The sequence below is a fragment of the Pogona vitticeps genome, chromosome 1, assembly GCF_051106095.1.
Source record: "Pogona vitticeps strain Pit_001003342236 chromosome 1, PviZW2.1, whole genome shotgun sequence".
In the NCBI taxonomy this organism is placed as follows: Eukaryota; Metazoa; Chordata; class Lepidosauria; order Squamata; family Agamidae; genus Pogona; species Pogona vitticeps.
In genome coordinates this window covers 145,726,148-145,745,533 of record NC_135783.1, presented here as the reverse complement: position 1 = coordinate 145,745,533, position 19,386 = coordinate 145,726,148, and the positions used below count along the sequence as shown (strand labels likewise).

The window sequence follows — 19,386 nt, the reverse complement described above, 5'->3', positions numbered from 1 at the left end:
ACTTAGAGTCATAGAGTTGGAAGAGACCACTGAGGCCATGCAGTCCAGCCCCCCGCCATGAACGAACATCCATCAGTGTACTCCTAACAGATGGCCATCCAGCCTCTGCTTAAAAACCTCCAAAGAAGGAGACTCCACCACCCTTTGAGGCAGCCTATTCCACTGCTGGACAGCTCTGACCGTCAGGAAGTTCTTCCTAATGTTCAGATGGAATCTCTTTTTCTGTAGTTCGAAACCATTGCTCCCTGTCCTAGTCTCTGGAGCCCTGGAAAACAAACTTGTCCCCTCTTCAACATGACATCCTTTTTCTTCAGCAATAAGGGAGTGGCAAAGTTACTTTTCATAAGTAATGTAACAAGTAGGAACAAAGTTATTATATCGGTATAACAAGTAACAGATTATAGCTGTTTTCCAGTGTTGCTTTTAAAGAACATTGTTTAGTATTTTTACAGGCCTTTTGATATGAATTTTTCAATTATCATGCTGTTCTCTTAATGATCTTTCATAAGATATATTTGTCAGTTGGCTTAATGGCTGAGTCTTCGTATTTCTCTTTCTGTTACGAATAAATGTAAAACCTCTCTCTTTTTTAATTTTTAGGCACCCATTCAGCAGCTAGCTGACAAATTTAGTGGATATTTTGTCCCTTTTATAGTAATCATTTCAACTGTAACTCTGGTCACATGGATTGGAATTGGATTTCTACATTTTGATATTGTGCTGAAATACTTTCCTGTAAGTACTCTTTATTGGTTATACACACCTATAATGACCAAAATCCTATTATGTTTTTGTGTTCGCATAATGCAATTGGAGTAAATCTCGGTGGTGAATTTTTGCAAGTTGAGAAGTTAACGTAGGCATCTGTTGTTGCATGCTGAGTGACACAAATTGGCACACAATGGCAAATGTCTGCGTTAATTTCTTAACTTGTAGCAAATTATTATAAAGATTTATACCAATTGTATTACATCAGCAGGTATAACTAATAGGATTTTGGTCACCATGCTATCTCCCTACCACTCTGGGGAGAGGGCTCCCAAGAAGTGTGTAGGAATAATGTCTTTTTTTTTCACTGTGCATCAGTTAAAACTGTGCTGCTTTTTCACTAGGAATCAGAAGCAAAGACACACTGTAGTTAAGATCCGTGACTAGTCTGCTCAGTTTAGTGTCTGACATTTGTCCTGCTCTTTGATCCACTATACGGATGGGCTGGTTTGCTCCTTTTGCTGATGACCATACAACTTTAGTACCAATGTGAACCAGACTGGCCCCACTCCAATCTGGCCATCTAGCACACAAGATCAGATAAGATGATCATGAGAAATAAACAGTGGGAGACACTGTCTTCAAATTCCCAAAAGGATGCCATAAGAAAGAGAGAAAACAGGTTTTTACTACGGTATCTGGGATTGAAGAAGAATAAGCAGATCTGAATATTAGGAATAAAGAATGTTTTCTAATTATGAACAGAGTTGTATAGCACATTCTAGCATAATTCCTTGAGTGAATGTGCTGAAAGCAATTATGATTTTAGACATTTCTAGATTTGCATATGTTGATTAGTAGAGGGAACAAACATTCAAGCATTAATATAATACTGTAGTTCGTCTCCAGAGTTATAACACAATTGTTATGTCTCTTTTCTAGTACTGTATTTGTTGTTTATTGCTAATGAGTACTGCCTGCTTAATACCACTTTATTTCCCTTGTTTTCTCTTACTCAGCATCATAGTAAGCAGATTTCGAAAGCAGAAGTTGTTGTGCGCTTTGCCTTCCAGACCTCCATCACTGTCCTGTCCATTGCATGCCCTTGTTCCTTGGGTCTGGCTACCCCGACAGCCGTCATGGTGGGCACTGGAGTTGCTGCACAAAATGGTATTCTCATCAAAGGTGGGAAACCCCTGGAAATGGCACACAAGGTTAATATTGTCATTGTTGCCTCATCCCCTATTGTGGTTCTGCTGTGTGAAAGTATTTATAGCCAAGAACTGTTTGTCATTTAAAAAATCTTAAGAAAAGTTTATTATACTATCTGATGCATATCTACTCAGATATATAAGCCTTAGAGAATTCAGTGGGGCTTACTCTCTGTAGGTGTGAATGAGATTGTAGTTTTAACCTGCACTTTATAGTAGGACATCTATTACAAGTACCCAAAGCAGTGGTTCCCAACCTTGGATAACCCAGGTGTTCTTTGACTGCAATTCCCAGAAACCTTCACCACCAGCTGTGCTGCCCATGGTTTCTGGGAGCTGCAGTCCAAGAGCTGGGTTACTCAAGGTGGGGAACCACTGCTTTCAAGGACACATCTTATATTTTGGAATAGCACTGAGTTGGGAAATGTTGGCCAAAATCCAGTCGCTCGTCCTAGTTAGAATACAGTGGTGCCTCGACTTACGACCATCATCCGTTCCAGAAAATAGTCGTAAGTAAAAATGGTTGTAAGTCGAATCAGTATTTCCCATTGAAATGCATCGAAACCCGATTAATTCGTTCTGACTGTTTTTTGGTTGTATGTAGAGACACCAGTTGTAAGTCGAAGCATTCGTTCGCATAGGAACTAATGCAAAACTGGTTAATCTGTCCTCTACCACTAGGGGGAGAATTTTTCTTCTTTTAACCTAAGATGACTTAGGTTTAAAAAAGAACAGGAAAGGAGGGAGGGAGGGAACAAATGGGAAAAGAGGAAAGGAAGAAGGTCATCACTGGGGCACACAGACCTCTCAGACAAAGATTTGTGTTGTTAAACACACAAAGAGAGAAGATAGAGAGAGAGAAGACAGTGGAGGGGGGAGAGTTTGCCATGAGTAATGTTCAGAACATCACAGTACACAAACCTTAGGAGCCACAGAATCCAGCAACCATTATTCCAGCAAACAGACCCCCTCAGCACAAAAAGAGAGCAGAGAGAGAGAGAGAGAGACAATGGGGGCGGGGGGGGGAGACCTGAGTCTAAGCCACATTTTACAGCATACCAGTCAACACAGCATACCCTTGCAAAAAAGTTCTGATTTTAAAACAAAAGAACTTTGGAGTGACATTTTAAACCCAGACATTTTAAAACAAAAGAGAGGTCACAGTGCCCAAATCCTAGGAGCCACAGAATGCAAAAATAAGTAAATAAAATTTACATTTTATAATTACAGTGGTACCTCGACTTAGGAATGTCCCAACTTGTGAACAATTCAAGTTACAAACAGCTCTGTTTGCAAAAAGTTGCTTCAACCTGTGAATGGAGCCTCAACTTACGAACAACAAAAAAAACCCTTTCCTGCCCTTTTATGACCTAAGCTCACCTTAGGTCAAAAGAAGAATTTTTTTTAAAAAAATTCACCCTCTAGTGGTAGAGTATGGATTAACCAGCTTTGCATTAGTTCCTATGGGAACTAATGCGTCTACCTACGAACAGCGCCTTGACATATGAACGGAAAACAGCAGGTACGGACTAAATGGTTTTCAAGGCATTCCTATAGGGAAGTTTGCTTTGACTTATGAACTTTTCAACATACAAATGCCATTCCAAACAGATTAAGTTCATAAGACGAGGTACCACCGTACAGTCTAATTTTCACATTTAATTTAAATTTAATATTACAGTCTACTTTTCACATTTTAAATCCACATCACAAGACCCATCAGAGCACAGAAACATAACTCCCCCACCTAGCCCAAACCCAAGCTGCAAAAACCCTGTATAGTAAATACAGTGTACTCACCCAGAACAGGCAGTCTCTCTGTTTTAAAAAAGTCAAAAATCCAAAAAGCAACCAAACCCCAAGACCCATCGGAAATGGGGGGGGACCAAAAAACCCCCCACAAACCCCACAAGACCCATCACAGCATAGAAACATAATCCCACCACCCAGCTCAAAACAACACTGCGAAAATACCCAGAACAGTTTTTAAAAAGCAGAAAACAGTACCTTATCCCCCTGCAAACACACACACGCTCGCTCCAAAGCAAAAGGAGGCAGTCCCAAGCCTCTGAGGACGACAACGCACACTCTCTAACTGCCAGGGTGAAAGAGCTACAAAGAAGCAGCCTTGTCGCCACCTACAGTTAGAAATTTGAATTTCCCACCTTTTCCCCCTGCCTTTTTCTGTAAGTGGGAGCTCCGGTCGCAAGTAGAAGCAAAATTTTGTGGCCAGAGCTGGTCATAAATTGAAGTGGTCTTAAGTAGGGACGTTCGTAAGTCGAGTCACCACTGTAGAGCCACTGAATCAACTCCAGAATGTTATGTCAACACTTAAGTAAATCCCATTGGTCCAGTAAGTCTACACTAGTTTGGACTTCCTTATTTGCCTCATATTGACAAATTTTGTCTGGGATGAGAAACTTCCCCAGGTTAAGTGGCATCTTCTGTAGGCTTTGGTAATGGAAGGAGATGTGGCTTCTTCTTCCAACATACTTTAAAGCAGTGGTTCCTTGATCCCTAAAGGTACTAATAAACAAGTATTGTATGTCTTGACTTGGTCCTGAAATGATGCCAATGTCGGTGCCAATCCAGCTTCAAAGGAAGGGATTTTCCACGGGTACACACTGTCTATACAAGACCCACTGCTTGCTCCTTCCATTAGGGAGTCCTCTCTAGAGCTCAGGGGCTCAGCTCTTTAGAGGTCTCAGGTTTGTACAAAGAGCCGTAATCTGCCTGATGTATTTGTTTGCAGATCAAGACAGTGATGTTTGATAAAACCGGGACCATCACCTATGGCGTGCCAAGAGTTATGAGGGTTCTGTTGCTCGGAGACGCAGGAGCTACATTGTCTCTGAAGAAGGTGCTTGCCGTAGTTGGCACAGCAGAAGCCCACAGCGAGCACCCTCTGGGAATGGCTGTCACAAAATACTGCAAGGAGGTACATGTCTTTTTCATCAGCATTTAATCCCAGTGTGGAGGGGACAGTTCAGCTCTTACATGTAACTGAACATTTAGCTGTATTTAAATATGGGCAGGCACTTGTGGCATTTCTGGTGTTTCTGAGCGGCAGATCCTATAAACCCTCACCATTGGCTGTGTTGGCAATTACTGGGCTGCAGACCTCTATTCTAGCTTCACTGAAGGTCCTGCCAAGCGCAAGGAGCCTGCAGGCCCCTGCTTGGTCTCAATTGTCAGAGCTGATCCCAGCCAGAGACAGGAGAGGCCTTCTGGCAGCTGCTGCATATTTTCTGGATGGTGGCGCACTTTCTCTTCCAATTCACTGGCACTTTGCCCAGGGGAGGATGTTGAACCAAGTGGGGGCTAGGTGAGGACATCCCCTCAGGATGCTGTGCCTTAACAGCTCATGCCTTTCTCATACGTTATCTAGCCTTGGTCCACATTGAGGGTAAGCAACATCACATGGCTTACAGGCTGCATGTGACTCTCCAAGGGCATTTTTACAACTCCTGTAAAGCTACCCCACCCCAAAGCTGTTGGAAATGTTTGGCTTCTTCTCTTTCAATAATACAGAGACTCGTCTATTGTCACTAAGCTGTCTCACCAAAACTGAGATTTCTTTTACCCGCTCCATCTTAAATTGCCACATTTAGATTTCTCTTTGAGATTGGGCATGGACAAAATGTCAGCCTCCATATATCACTGGTTTACACCCTTGGATGTGTTACTGAGGGCTGATGGGAGCTGTAGTCCAGGAATATCTTGGGAGGACTTCATGCTTGCTTTAGGTAAATTTTTGTAACACCAGGTATTGAGTTTTGGTGTCCTTCAATTCTGTGGACATTGGGCTGAATTAAAATATGTATGGATGTATGGATGTATGGATGTATGTATGTATTTTGTTTGTCTATTTGTCTATTTGTTTATTTATTTGAAGGAACTTGGCACAGAGACCCTTGGCTACTGCAAAGATTTTCAAGCAGTCCCTGGATGTGGAATAAGCTGCAATGTCAGCGGTGTTGAAGTTGTGTTGGGTGAATCTGAGCAACACTTGAATGATAACCCCAGTCCTCACCTTGGTATGGGTGACAGAGGTACAACAGAACAAAATTCGCAGCCCTTGATCTCAAAACTGGGAGGTAAGTGCAAGAACAGCTGCCAGTAAAAGGGTCTTAAAATGAGTGGTTGTGGTAATCAATAGTGTTGTTATGGAGCCAGGATTCAAAGGGTCACAGTGTTGAAGCTTTCTGGGATTCCTGGGATGATGCCATTATCTGCCACCCCCTTGGGTTTTCTTGTACTGTACGCATAATGAAACTATTTTGAGATGGCTTCATCTTAGACAAGCAGTGAAAACCCTTTGGTTTTTATCATGACAATTCTTTCTGGTGGAAATGAATACTGTGGCATCTAGTTTATTGATGATACATGTCAAAGCACTTGCCGGTTTGTTTGGTTTTTAATCATCCTTGGGAACGGGGTCTCAGGGATCTCTCTTGTTGAGGGCGCGCTTCAAAATTGGCAACTGCCCCACTGATAATCACATGTCTATTTTGACTGCATTGCTTGCTGTAGAACATTTAAGATATTTTATGTGTCATATTATAAGACTGGACACGGTATACTTCTTCAGATCAGTTCAGTAGCTCCAAACCCAGGAAGTGGCAGACGTCTGACAAAGATTAAATTGTAAAGGACGCAAAAAGGAACTCTGGTTTTTTTTTTTTTTAGTTAACTGGTCTTAATTATAAATGGTGAAGTTTATTCAGTTTTAAATACAGGTGGCATTTTAGCACAAACATTGACTGCCTTGCATTTAACCCACAAGGTCAGCACCGTAATACAAGGCAGTATGTAAGAAGCCATAATGGTAGGAATCCGTGATGGTCCTAATACAACTAATCCATGGGCTACAGAAAGACAGCTGGGCTTGCTGGACAACATATGTATATTTCTGGCTTGTATGTTCCCACCAACCTAGCCAACCTGGGCTTTTTATCCAGAATTATTGTTCCTCCTTTCCTATCTCTGCCGCAGTCCAAAAGCGCTCTAGTCCAAACTTCATGCCCAGTGCCGTGAAGCAGGTGGAAATGGATGGCTGTTTTCAAATAAGCTTTTCCCTGTAATGTGTGAAATGTTTAAACAATCCGGTTTTTTGTGCAACTGTATTTCTCTGCTTCACAGATGCAGATGTTTCTCAGACTTATTCCGTATTGATAGGAAATCGGGAATGGATGAGACGGAATGGCTTGTATATCTCCAGTGATGTTCATGAAGCCATGACAGGCCATGAAATGAAAGGACACACGGCTATCCTCGTGGCTATAAATGGTACAGTAACCACACCGAAATATTATTTAGGTATTTTAAAGGGAACTGGAGTCCACATGTGTCAGATGGTGGAGTGGAAGGATGGAATAGCTAGATTGCAGTGGGTCTCAGCTGGAGAAATACTGGTGGAATTGCTGTTCAGTTCTTGATATGGGGTTCTTTAAAAACAGAAAGGAATAAATACTGTCTGTTGTGTTGCTTGATTTGGGCTGCTTAATAAATAAGGTTGTTCCCAGATAATTTTGTTGTGTGGCGACAAACAAATAAGGAAATAAAGAAATGGATTTCCTTCTGTAGGTGCACTTTGTGGCATGATTGCAATAGCAGACACTGTGAAGCCAGAGGCAGCTTTAGCGATGCACACATTGCAAAATATGGGAGTGGATGTCGTGCTTATCACAGGAGACAACAGGAAAACAGCCAAAGCAATTGCAACTCAGGTATGTGTCCTGACTTGACAAGTACATGAAAGAGCGATCAGCCCCTCCGATGGGGCTGGTCAAGGTTGGATACTTTAACCTTATCTGTTTAAGAATATTGGAAAAATTATAAGGGTGCAGAAAATCACCCTAAAACTGCCCCCAAATTACAGCACTTTTAAAATTGCAGTGTGAAAAATTGTTTTCTATAAGTGTTCCAAAATAATGAACTATGAACTGAATTCATGTATCTTAGCAACTGAATAATATCTGTTTTGTTTTTCAATTTGTAAGCAGAAATATGATTATAATAAACATTTAACAGATGAGAACAATATTGTACTATAAAAGCATATATATGTTATGCAATAATATGGGTATATTGTAAATTGTATCCATGTGGCAGACCTTGCCATCAGCTTATACAGCAATCAGCATCCCCAGCGATCAGCTCCCACGCCCGTTAGCTCCTCTAGCTATCTGCTGACTCAGTGGATAAGAAAGACATTTTGGGGTTATGATGAGGTGCACACTGAGTGTAAACATGAGGAATAAAATACACACTTTCATGAGGCAAATTGGGAATATAGGGAAAAATGAATTTGTAAATTTCTCTTTAGAAATTATATATAGACGTGTGTGTGTGTGTGTTTAAACTCAACTTTGTTGAGTTTTAAGCTTCTTTTTTGTTCAAGCTATTAAAAAAAGAAGAAAATGAAGAAGAAGAAAGTTTAAAATTCATCAACTCACTGTGACTGATGGGTGTCGTTAGCTGGTCTTTTGTGTGAAGTGATCACCGGTCCTTGTAGCTGGCTAGAGTTCATTGACCTTTTGCAGGCTATATTTTTCAGTGCTGGGAGCCAGGCTTTGTTTTAAACTTCCTTCTTTTTTGTTGAAGCTCTTGGAAAAAAAAGAAAAAAGTTTAAAACTCAACAAAGCCTGTCTCCCAGCACTGAAAAATATAGCCTAAAAGGTCAACAAACTCTACCCAGCTACAAGGACTGGTGATCACTGCACACAAAAGACCAGCTAACGACACCTCAGTCACAGTGACCGATAATCTCTCCTTGTTTTTCCTACTATTGTCAGTGCTTTCAACAACAACAACAACAAAATCTTAACCTTCTGTCTCATTCATAGTTAACAGGAGATACCTTTCTCTATTTAGGTTGGGATCAGGAAAGTATTTGCTGAGGTCCTCCCATCTCACAAGGTAGCCAAGGTCCAGGAACTCCAGACAGCAGGGAAGAGAGTTGCCATGGTTGGAGATGGAGTCAATGATTCACCAGCCTTGGCAAGAGCAGATGTTGGCATTGCTATTGGAACAGGCACAGATGTTGCCATAGAAGCGGCAGATGTGGTGCTGATTCGGGTAAGCTCACCACATGTAAAACAATGGGAGTTTTTCTATGAGTTTTTTTTTTCAGAAGTTGGAGACTCCATTGACCTTTGAGATGAAAAATAAATTCTCCTGCTTTTCCCCTCGCAGAATGACTTACTTGATGTGGTTGCAAGTATTCATCTCTCCAAGAGGACGGTAAAAAGAATCCGAATAAATCTGATCTTGGCCTTAATATACAATCTGCTAGGCATACCCATAGCAGCAGGTAAATTATTCTTAAAATGGTTCTTAAGCATTTGGGCGGATAATGGAACAGAGAAGAATCGCTGGCTGTTAAGAAACATCCTGGACTTGGTGAAATTACTTCTTGTATTATAATATTCAGAGTCAACAGCTACTATCGCCAGTGGTCATGCTGGCTGGAGGATTCTGGGAATTACAGTCCAAAAAAGTAACTTTTTCAAGTTCTTCATGATTCATAGTAGGAAAAAAACCTCTTTTTTTCAACTAACGATAGGTGACATGATAAGTGTTCATGATTTAGGAAGTAGGGCTGGGTTGTGTGAAAAGGGGGGGAGATGTGAGTAAAAACGAAATAATAGAAGTGAAGGAGTTGAGCACCTTAGCATCTTGATCATGTAAGCTTTGCTGGGTTGGATTTCATTTAAGGCTTGCACAGAGTCATCTTTCAGTTAATATTAATTTAAACTCCTCCAATTGTTTATTAATTTAAACAAAAGATCAATGTTTGATTGTTTGTCTGTGTGTGCCTTCCTGCCTCAGGAGTCTTTATGCCTGTTGGCATCGTGTTACAACCATGGATGGGGTCAGCAGCTATGGCAGCATCTTCTGTATCTGTTTTGCTCTCTTCCCTCCAGCTTAAATGGTATGTCTTGCTATTAGCGTTGTCCATGATTTTGGAGAGATTTTGCACAAGAGCCTTTAGGAGAAGAGTTTCTGGTTTATTTTTAATTGAGGGGCATCAGTCAGGCCTGTGGTTCCTAGCCTTGGCCCAGTCATGCTGTACCTTATGATTGGCCCACTTTACATAATCAGTGGGAGAGTCTGGTAATTGTTTTCAAATCAATTTGAACATACGGCAACCCTTTCGCAGAGGTTAAACTGCTGTACTGCAGCCAAAACTGTGCTCATGACCCAGGGTTGAATCTCAGGTAGCCGGCTCAAGGATGACTCAGCCTTCTATCCTTCCGAGGTCGGTAAAATAAGTACCCAGCTCGGGCTGGGGGGATGGGGGCAATGTGTAGCCTGCATAATTAACTTGTAAACTGCCCAGACAGTGCTTGAAGAGCTACGGGGCAGTATATAAGCAGCATACCTTGCTTTGCTTCCCCCCCAAAAAAAAGGTTTTCTAGGTAGAGGGTACTCAGAAGTGGCTTACCATAACCTTCTTCTGAAGGCATTGCTGGACCTGTGCAACTTGCCAAAGGCCATATAGGCTGGCTCTTCTCCTAGGAGGCACAGTAAGGAATCGAACCCCTAACCTCTGGCTCCACAGCCAGATATCTAAACCACTGAGCTATTCAGCCAGCTCTGCCTAGCTTCCTATTCAGAAAAAAAGCTCCAAGTTATTACTGGGGCAGGAACAGGATGTTTGAGTGGAGCTAGGCCTGGCTAAGCCTTAGAGCCTTTTCGTTGAGGCCTGTCTTTAAATATTGTTTTAATGTTGCTTTAAATATTAGTTTGTCGTGATGTAAGCTGCCTTGGGTGCTTTTTAAGGAGAAAGGCAGGGTAAACCTTTTTAAAATAAACAAGTAAATTTCTCCTGGGTGAGCCACATTTGGGTATCTCTCCATCAGGTATAACTCCTAGAATGGAGAATTATGGAATCTGTAGCCAAAGAACTCAGAAAATCCCATTTCTCGTCTGATTTCTGCAGTTCTGACATCTCAGTTGGATAGTGTCAAGTACTCACTGCAGAAGGCAACTATTTGCAACACAATTGTCCTTTTCTGTTGGAGCTTCTAACATGTGAAAGCATGTATGTTTTTCTCTGCTTTCCACAGCTACAAAAAACCAGGCACGGAAACATACGAAGCACGAGCTCATGGACGCATGAAGCCCATTACTCCATCCCAAGTCAGTGTCCACATTGGAATGGATGATAGGAGACGAGGCCTTCACAAATCAGAGGCTTGGAATGATGCCAGTCAAGTATATCTTTGTTCTTTGACTTCAGACAGATTGGGGGATTCTTTAGGTAATGAAGCAGACAAGTGGTCTCTGCTCACAAGCAGCCAAGATGAAGACCAGTATATTTAAGAAGGCTGCGCTCTGTGACTGATCACAATATTCTGGGACTGGACTACTTTACTCTGTGGCTCTTCTACAAAAGAGGCGTGGGATTTTTGCGTTTGGCTTCCAGAGTGCCTGTAGGGTGTGTTTAGTGCTCAGATGGACGTGGAGGGAGCACCTTTAAACTGATGTAGGTCTCTGAGCCTGCTGCTTAAGAATGCCACTTTAATTTGGAATTTGATCTCTCTCTCTCCCACGCTGGAGTCAGGGGTCTAGTTTCTGATATGTATTCCTTCGAATATAAGTGCATTTCTATTTTAAGCTCTCCGCAATGCAGTGGGAACTCTGAAAAGCAGAGCAGTGAAGAGAGAGCCTCCTGGATAGGATCTGGCTTATTAAATACATACTGCCACCAATTTATAACAGAGAAGGGAGACAACTTAATTATAGTGATTATATGAAGCAGCATTCTGTTAGGATCTGCCAATCACAGGCATCAACACTCTCCCTCCCCCAAGACCTCTCATCGCCTTTTGTACAACAGTTGGGTTGTTGGAGGGAAGAAACAAGCGGGCTCCACAGTTAAACGGCAGCAAACCTGACAGGGCTCCGAGGTTCCCGGGTCAAGTGTGTCAGAGTTGGGAGGAGCCAAAAAAGCACCTCGGTTCTCCCCAACTTATTGACTGTCTCGTACTGTGGCAGCATGAGGGCTAAGCTTTTGTGGGCAAAGTCTGGGTTCCTGTGACCGAGAGGGGCCCCAAACGATACCCCTTGCACAGTGCTGCCAAACCAAAACATGGTCCTCAGAGGTGAGGCTCTGCTGCCCCTGCCATCTTCATTTGACAGGTTGTCGCAGAATGAGAGTGGCAGTGAGCCCAGCCAATCAGATGGTATCTTTCTGAATGCACCAGTGCCACCTATCCCAAAAACCGTTTGTTGCCACTTTCTCTCTTTCTGGGGCAATTATTCAACTGAAGATGGTTGGGCTGCCAGAACGGTGCTTTGTTTTGTAGCTTGCCATGCTTACTGCTACCTCCTGCGCTATTTATTCACCTGCATTGATTAGTTCCCTCCTTTCTCTCAAATTTGGCCCTGATAGGGTCATTGCTTATAATGACAGAGTCTCCCCCCCCTCTAGCTTTGTCTTTATTTTTTTTCACTAAATAAAGAAATGAACTTCGGTTTTCATAAGAGAGTCTATTCATTTCATCTTTCTTAAAAGCCACTTGTGTATTCAGATGCTTTGTAAAGCCAAGTGTATCTTCCTTTAAGTTGCTTCCCAATTGGCATGTTGGTTTGAATAACAGTGAAGAATTTTTTAAAATATGTTTTTTGTCACTTTCCAAGCTTTAAACTTCACGAGCTGTCACAAGCTGTGACAGATAGATTATTGCTCTATTCTCAATGAAATTCTAGTCTCCAACCTCCCTCCATCTCCTGTTTCTCATGTAAAATAATAAGTATTTGAAAAGAACAGTCCCACAAACACGAACATTCAGATAATTACCTAGAAAATTTAAGAGCTCACTAGGGTAGGGTAGGCGGACAAGCGGCGCAACAGGAGGCAACAATCAACCTCCATCCTCGCCAGCTTCATTTTAATTGCATCTCCAGACTAAAAGTAAACTTTAGCCAATCAGATGGCACTTTGGAGGGCATTTTAGCCCCAGTACTGGCTATGTGTCCCCAAACATACATCTTGTGTTGTCAGGAGGGAGCATCATAATTGTTGCTTTATACCCAGAAGTGGAAGTGTTCTGGGCTGGGCCCATTGCAGTATTACCGTATTTAACACACAAATAATCTCCTTTCTCTTGACTACAAATGTGGGGTAAGTAGTGGTGGTGGTAGTAGTAAGTAAATAATATTTTTAAATGTTAGGATATAGGAGAAGTGTTAACAGAGCAAACACCTACACCAAATGGCAGCTAACCTAATGTGTGGATTCCATTCTTTAAAAGCAGAACAGTTTTCAGCACTCACTTTCCCACTTTGGAAAGAAATCACACCCACAATTGTCCCACACATTTTGTGCAGCATCATTGATGTCATCTAGACATAGCCAAAAATGGTCCTAAAGCAGTGCTTCCCAACCTTTAGGTCCTCAGATGTTCTTGGACTACAATCTCCAGAAATTCTGGCCAACACAGCTAGTGGTGAAGGCTTCTGGGAGTTTTAGCCCATGAACACCTGGGTTACTCAAGTTTGGGAACCACTGTCCTAAAGGACCAATATAGATGATCACAGAAGCCAAAAGCAATACAAAATAATGTGCCTGGAAACGCTACAGAAAATCAGAAGTCCTGCTGGTCAAGATATATATATATCACAGCAAAGGATTGTATCTACTTGTGAGTAGCACTGTCATGTAGCTGACAGAATAAATATCAAAAGGAGCAGCAGGAAGCATAGCACAAACAGAAGAACACATACCCACCTAGTTGCTCCCTAAGGTGGTGATGCAGGGAATCATGGCTCTCCCCTCACTTCTTGAGAAGACATGGACCCTTTTGCTTTTGTATGCTGTTAGAAAAGCAGGCTTTTGACAACAGCAGCAGAGGGCTTTAGGTCAACAGGCCCAGGATTCCTCAACATGGCCAAACAGCTTACAGAGGCCCCAAGACAGGCCTCTCTCGATGGTTCTAGATTCTAGTTCCCATCTGCCTTTGAGGACCATGGTGAGGGATTATAGGAATAACTGTTCATCATTATCTGGATCTTCATGGTTTGAAGAGTCCCCTTCTGACCCTACTAAACCCACCACCCTTCAGCCTGCTGTGGCTGTCATGGTTACAGCTTCTGGATCCTGCTGTTGGTTGCCATCACTTGGCACAATGGCTGTTCAATTCACTGCTCCTCTCATGGACAGGTTTGCCCAGGGTGTGAGCAGGAATGATGCTATTGAAAAGAATCTGGGCCACCACTTGGGTTTCTGCCAGCTGCCTGCCATGTTCGATGCCCCCAAATGCAACACCTTACTTTCTCCAGATGATGTTAAAACTGTAGTCCCCGCCTACCCCAGAGAACCTAGTTCATGAGGAGGGGTTTCCATTCAAAAGCCTTTGAGCTAGAAACCTCGTCAGAAAGACATGTCAGCAACGTGAAGGGGGCACCAATACCAGACTGAAGCTCCCCTAGACTTTCACACAACCCCTCAGTGAGCAGCTGCACCACTGGATGCTGGCTTGTGCAACTACCATGTCACACATGATGTGCAGGTGTGGCCCTTAGTTTGATGTAGAACACTCCTGCACTCCGTGGACTCAACATTAGACAAAGTTTCTTAGGCCATTACTAAATATAAACTCCTTCAATAATTATGTTTTATCTGCTGTACTTCCTAACTGGCTAACCAGAGCCACTTAACTCATTACCATGTTTATTTCTTTATTTAAAATAGTTTCTTCCTGCCTTTCTCCTTAAAAGGTATTTTTGGCCATGTATAAATGCATAAATATTTGCCATGTAGTCTCACTCTTATGTCTGAGGAAGTGAACTTGATCCATGAAAGCTCACATTAAAATATAGCAGTTAGTCTTTAAGAGGTCAGAACGTTTTTGCCTTCTTTATTTTTTCTTTTTCCTTTGTTTTTGGCTGACAAGTAGTTCCTTGGGTTATTAATATTATGCTTCTGCTTCTAAGTAGCAGCCAGAGCATTATTGTCTCTAAGCAAATTTCGCTTTTTCCCCTCACCTCCTGGGGAGAGACCAGTATTTTGCAACCCTGTGTGCTTCAACTTCTAAACAGAGATGAAAGTCGAGTAATATGGAAAGACAGGACCTGTTCCATTTGTTGGTGGTGCTATGGCAAGAGTAATTCTGTCCATTTATTACACTTTATAAGAGTGATTAACAAACTGCATCTTTCAAAAGAATCCGGAAAAACCTTGAATGAGCTACTGTTTCATTCTTATTACATATTAATTTATTACCGTTAGACCCCCTTTTTTCCTCCGTGAAGCTCCAGGTTGCATGTATAGCTTTTCCCTGCCTTATTTCTCCTCATGACAAACTTCACACCTTAATGGAAGCTAGAACCCAGTTGTTCCAAATTCCAGTCCAATGCTGTAACCACTATACTATATTTCCTCCCTGAAATCTATACTCAAGGCCTCCTTGTACAGTGTATAATTAGTTAAAAGGGAAGGTGCCTTCCCTTAGCAAAATTTGCTGGTCAGCCCTTGTATTTCTTGAACTAGAGCGCAAAACATAATTCATTAATGGAAATGCATGCCTTGCAGAGGGAAGACACATTTCAGTTTAAAATAACCTCCTTGAAGGATCTGCAGAACTATTTAGTATTGTTCTTTCTTGATTTCTGTTATTTTGCTTTTATTTGACAATTTGATGTCTTTTGTTTGTTATTGATTGTTTCTTTTTATGTAAACCACCCAGAGTAGTGCCCAACATTAATCAGGCAGTGTACAATTTTTCAAATAAATAAACAAACTACGTGTTGGCATTTAGATACTGGATTTTCTTTTTTTTAAAATAAAAGTTAAAAAATAACGGTAAACACATTTTAAAAAAAAAGAGTCCGCTACTACCCTCTAGCGGCACAATGCATACCTGCAGTTTCTGGGTTGTGTTATGAACTGAACGTTGGAGTGGCGAGGGAGTAAAGGGAAGAGTTTGCCTTATAACAAGCAGAAGGGAGATGCCTCTTTCGAAGTAGAAGCTATTAAGCAGCAAGTGGTCCCCAAACGGAAGGCATCAGAAAAAAAGAAAAGAAAAGAGGTAACGAAACACCTCAACGGCTTCAGAGCCAAAGACTTGGGCAGCCAAGACAACCGATGGCAGTTCCGGTGTTAACGGACACCACATGCTTCTGTTGAATTTCAGCTGTGATTTCTTCTCTATCATCTCTCATCCCAAAAAGGTGAGTAAAAAGATGATATTAGAACATGGTTATTATCCACAAATAGGAAGAATGTGGATTGGTGGTAACTTTGGGAGGATGAAAGAATCCACATAATATTCTTTACTGTTGCAGGAATGAAAGTGAATGTGCCGTTGATGTGTCACTCTCAGGCAATAAATGGTACAAAACAGGTATCTCGTGGATCAAATTGTACATCTTGTCAGGTTACACAAAGCTCTTCATCAGCTGGAATGGAGTTAATTTTCAATTTGCCACACGTCAGAATTTGCACTCTTAGTGGTACCCTGCTTGTTATATTTGGTCAGCTTCTTGTAGCCCCTGCAAGTCTGGACGCCTCAGTAATATTTGCAAGGATTTTGCTTTTCTGTAGTTGAAATAACAGGAAGATTATATATTTGCTAGATCACACAGATATACAGGCTAGTGGATAACGTGATGGACTACGACTCGGGAGCTCTGGAGTCAAATGACAGTTGGGGAGCAAGGTAGAGTGGAATGAGTAAAACCACTCTTAATCCCACTTCTCTTGAAAGCCCTATTAGGGTTGCTATGAGCCCATTAAGATTTGACAGCGCACAACACACCCACACGCAGAAGATTTCTGGTCATTAGGTCTATCAGTTATGTTGCAGAATAAGAAAGAAAGGAAAGCAAACATTTTAGCACTTTAAAGACTAAAGAGTTTTATTTCAGCGTCAGCTTTTATGGATCCAAATCAATTTCCTTGGACACTGGAGTGCAATTAAATGTCCTGTATATTTATATGGAAACCCATGTACGCACGCGCGCGCGCACACACACACACACACACACACACACACACACAGAGAATTGTTCCAGGTCAAACTGCCCCCACACACACACACTGAATTGCTCTAAGTCAAACTGCCCCCCCCCAGAGTAGCCCTGCTGTTGCACCAAACAGATCCCATGTGGGCATGGAGCAGGAGCCGGCTGGTTCATGAGCTCCTGTGTCTCGTGTGATTGTGGGGAAAGAGTTCACATGCTGGACTGTGCCACAAGTGGCTCAAAATGTAAGTTATTGCCATGTCTGATTGCACTGTAATATACACTGCAGGACATTTATTTGCACTCCTGTGTCTGAGGAAATTGATTTTGGTCCACAAAAGCTGGCACTGAAATCCAACTGTTATCTTTAAAGAGTTACAGCGTTTTGCTTCTTTTAAAAAATATTTTTTTCTTTGTCATTTTTTTTTTTTTTTTTGGTCGTTGTTCCATGTAAGGAGACGTTCTATGATTCGGCTCATTTTAAACTCTAGCTGCATGCTACTAGGTATTATTAAAATCCTAACTCTTTTCCGAGGCTTCGTGAGGAAGAACGCAAGTGGAATGAAGGGGGAAAGTTCTCTGCGTCAATAGCAGCTGTCTTGCCTCCTGTCAGGGAGATGCTGAGGTTGCATCCTGCATTATCACATTAAGCAGTGGCATCTCCAAGATCCTTTCTTTTAATTTCATGATTCTGTGTGACCTCACTTCCACTTAAAATACCTTCCCAGATGTTCTTCTGGGCTTTTCTGTCACACCCATGAAAGGCTGCAGAACTCTTTGCCAGGCAGGGCTTTGCAGAGCCCCTGGTGGGTGGGTGGGAAGCTGGTGTAAGAAAAGGAGCAAATGATGCCCACAGATAATAACTATTGGTGCATGGCAGGAACGCTATGGCCATGGCACGTCAATTCTGTATGAACTTCAGATGTGAGGTGAGTTCCGGGAGCAGACATTCTGTAGGCACCATTCAGACTGTTCCACTCAAACAATAAATTGTTGCCTAACTAGATATTTCAACCAAACTACAGTGATCTCTATTTATTTATTTTTCTATATATGTGCGCATTTGCAGTAAGCTATAGAAAACACAAGGCACAGGGCATTTCAGAGAATGATTAATCACAACATCATATTTATTTGTTTATTTATTTGATTTATATCCCATTTTTCTCCCAATGCTCTGTCCCAAGGTAGTTAGCTGGTCACAGTATTCTGCGACATTGTGATCAGCAATGTTCAATTACATTTACATTACATTTACATTACAATTTCAATTACAGCAATAATATCTTAGTGAGGTGATATTTGCATATATTGGTTTAAATTAGCATATGCAATTTAATGCAGAATGCCTTCCTTTTTTGTGAAGAATGTCCTCCTTTTTAATGTCCCTTGGCATCCAAGTCCTCCTTTTTGGTGACAGAGCAGGGGTTGCCCTATGTGTCAGAGGCTTGGAATCAACTTTCAAACATGTAAATATGACTTTTTTTCCTCTTGATCTGAGCACACATTAAATGCTTTTCCTGAGTTTATGGATTAGTTGTGAAACTTAGAAAAGTAAACAAGCAAACAAAGAGCCAAAGCATGCTTTGTTTTCTATTTAATGTCTGTTCTTCCTTTAAAAACAGAATATAAAATATTGCCTAATATGGTTGTATCAGTTTAGTTTCATGCACAGCATTGGCTAGAGCCTGCAAAATGACCCTGGATTCCTCAAAGGCAACCTGTGACTCTTGAGATGCTCGTCTGCAATCCACCACCAGCTGTGCTGACTAAGGCTGATGGGACACATATTCCAAAGCTATTTTGCCTCCCCTGTAAGAAAATCAATAAAAATAAAGTACATTTTAGATCATACCTAGACTTTTCAGCAATGTTTTACTCATGTGGCAGACACACTCCATTTATGAGGGGGAGCTTTCATCTCATTTACAGTTCAACAATTGATTTCTTATTTCTCCCAGGCCTTCTGAACATCTGCTAACTGAAAATGGCTGGAGGCTTTGAGAAAGCATGTCACCGATGCATCTCAAAAATTGCCAGCAATGGTAGGTTGTCTGGAGCAGAAAAGGTGGGTGGGGGCAGGTTTGATATATGGGAAATGGTCGCGTTATGGTCCTCTGTCAGGTTTAGAGCATATTAGCCTTCTTAGTTGTTCAATAAAATTTATTAACAAGTAGAAATGCGTGAGGAGATAGAGGCAGCATTATAACTTCTGAAGCCCAGTGAAGCCAAAGCAAAGGCTGTTCTGGGTCCCAGTGCACTTTGTCAAAATACAGCTTCAGCCAACAGTGGCTCCTTCTACCCCACGTTCCTTTAGTGCCAAGGCACATTTTTTTCCTCCCAGCTATCTGAGAATTGCTGGCTGTGCAGCTCAGTGGTTTAGGTATGCCAAGCCAGAAGATGGCAGTTTGATTCCCCACTGGGCCTCCTGCAAGTAGAGCCAGGCTGTGTGGCCTTGGGCAAGCAGCACAGTCCTAGGGCGTCCATAGAAGAA

General features: G+C 41.9%; 2 protein-coding genes across 5 annotated transcripts in view; both read left to right on the top strand.

Annotated features, from left to right (window-relative positions):
- Positions 1 to 15,704, top strand: part of ATP7B (ATPase copper transporting beta) — a 61,273-nt gene extending 45,569 nt beyond the window's left edge. For all 3 annotated transcript variants that reach the window (XM_073002322.2, XM_073002320.2, XM_020788066.3), the window contains exons 12-21: positions 601 to 735; positions 1,728 to 1,922; positions 4,672 to 4,857; positions 5,815 to 6,016; positions 7,062 to 7,208; positions 7,506 to 7,648; positions 8,796 to 8,999; positions 9,117 to 9,234; positions 9,753 to 9,855; positions 10,994 to 15,704. In XM_073002322.2, coding sequence (XP_072858423.2) covers positions 601 to 735; positions 1,728 to 1,922; positions 4,672 to 4,857; positions 5,815 to 6,016; positions 7,062 to 7,208; positions 7,506 to 7,648; positions 8,796 to 8,999; positions 9,117 to 9,234; positions 9,753 to 9,855; positions 10,994 to 11,249 — 1,689 coding nt within the window. In that variant the 3' untranslated portion in view covers positions 11,250 to 15,704. The remainder of the gene's footprint in view (positions 1 to 600; positions 736 to 1,727; positions 1,923 to 4,671; positions 4,858 to 5,814; positions 6,017 to 7,061; positions 7,209 to 7,505; positions 7,649 to 8,795; positions 9,000 to 9,116; positions 9,235 to 9,752; positions 9,856 to 10,993) is intronic.
- Positions 15,705 to 15,961: 257 nt separating this feature from the next.
- The window catches only part of TMEM272 (transmembrane protein 272), an 8,271-nt gene continuing 4,846 nt past the window's right edge, over positions 15,962 to 19,386 (top strand). For both annotated transcript variants that reach the window (XM_073002339.2, XM_073002330.2), the window contains exons 1-2: positions 15,962 to 16,100; positions 18,854 to 18,937. In XM_073002339.2, the coding sequence (XP_072858440.1) occupies positions 18,880 to 18,937 (58 nt within the window). In that variant the 5' untranslated portion in view covers positions 15,962 to 16,100; positions 18,854 to 18,879. The remainder of the gene's footprint in view (positions 16,101 to 18,853; positions 18,938 to 19,386) is intronic.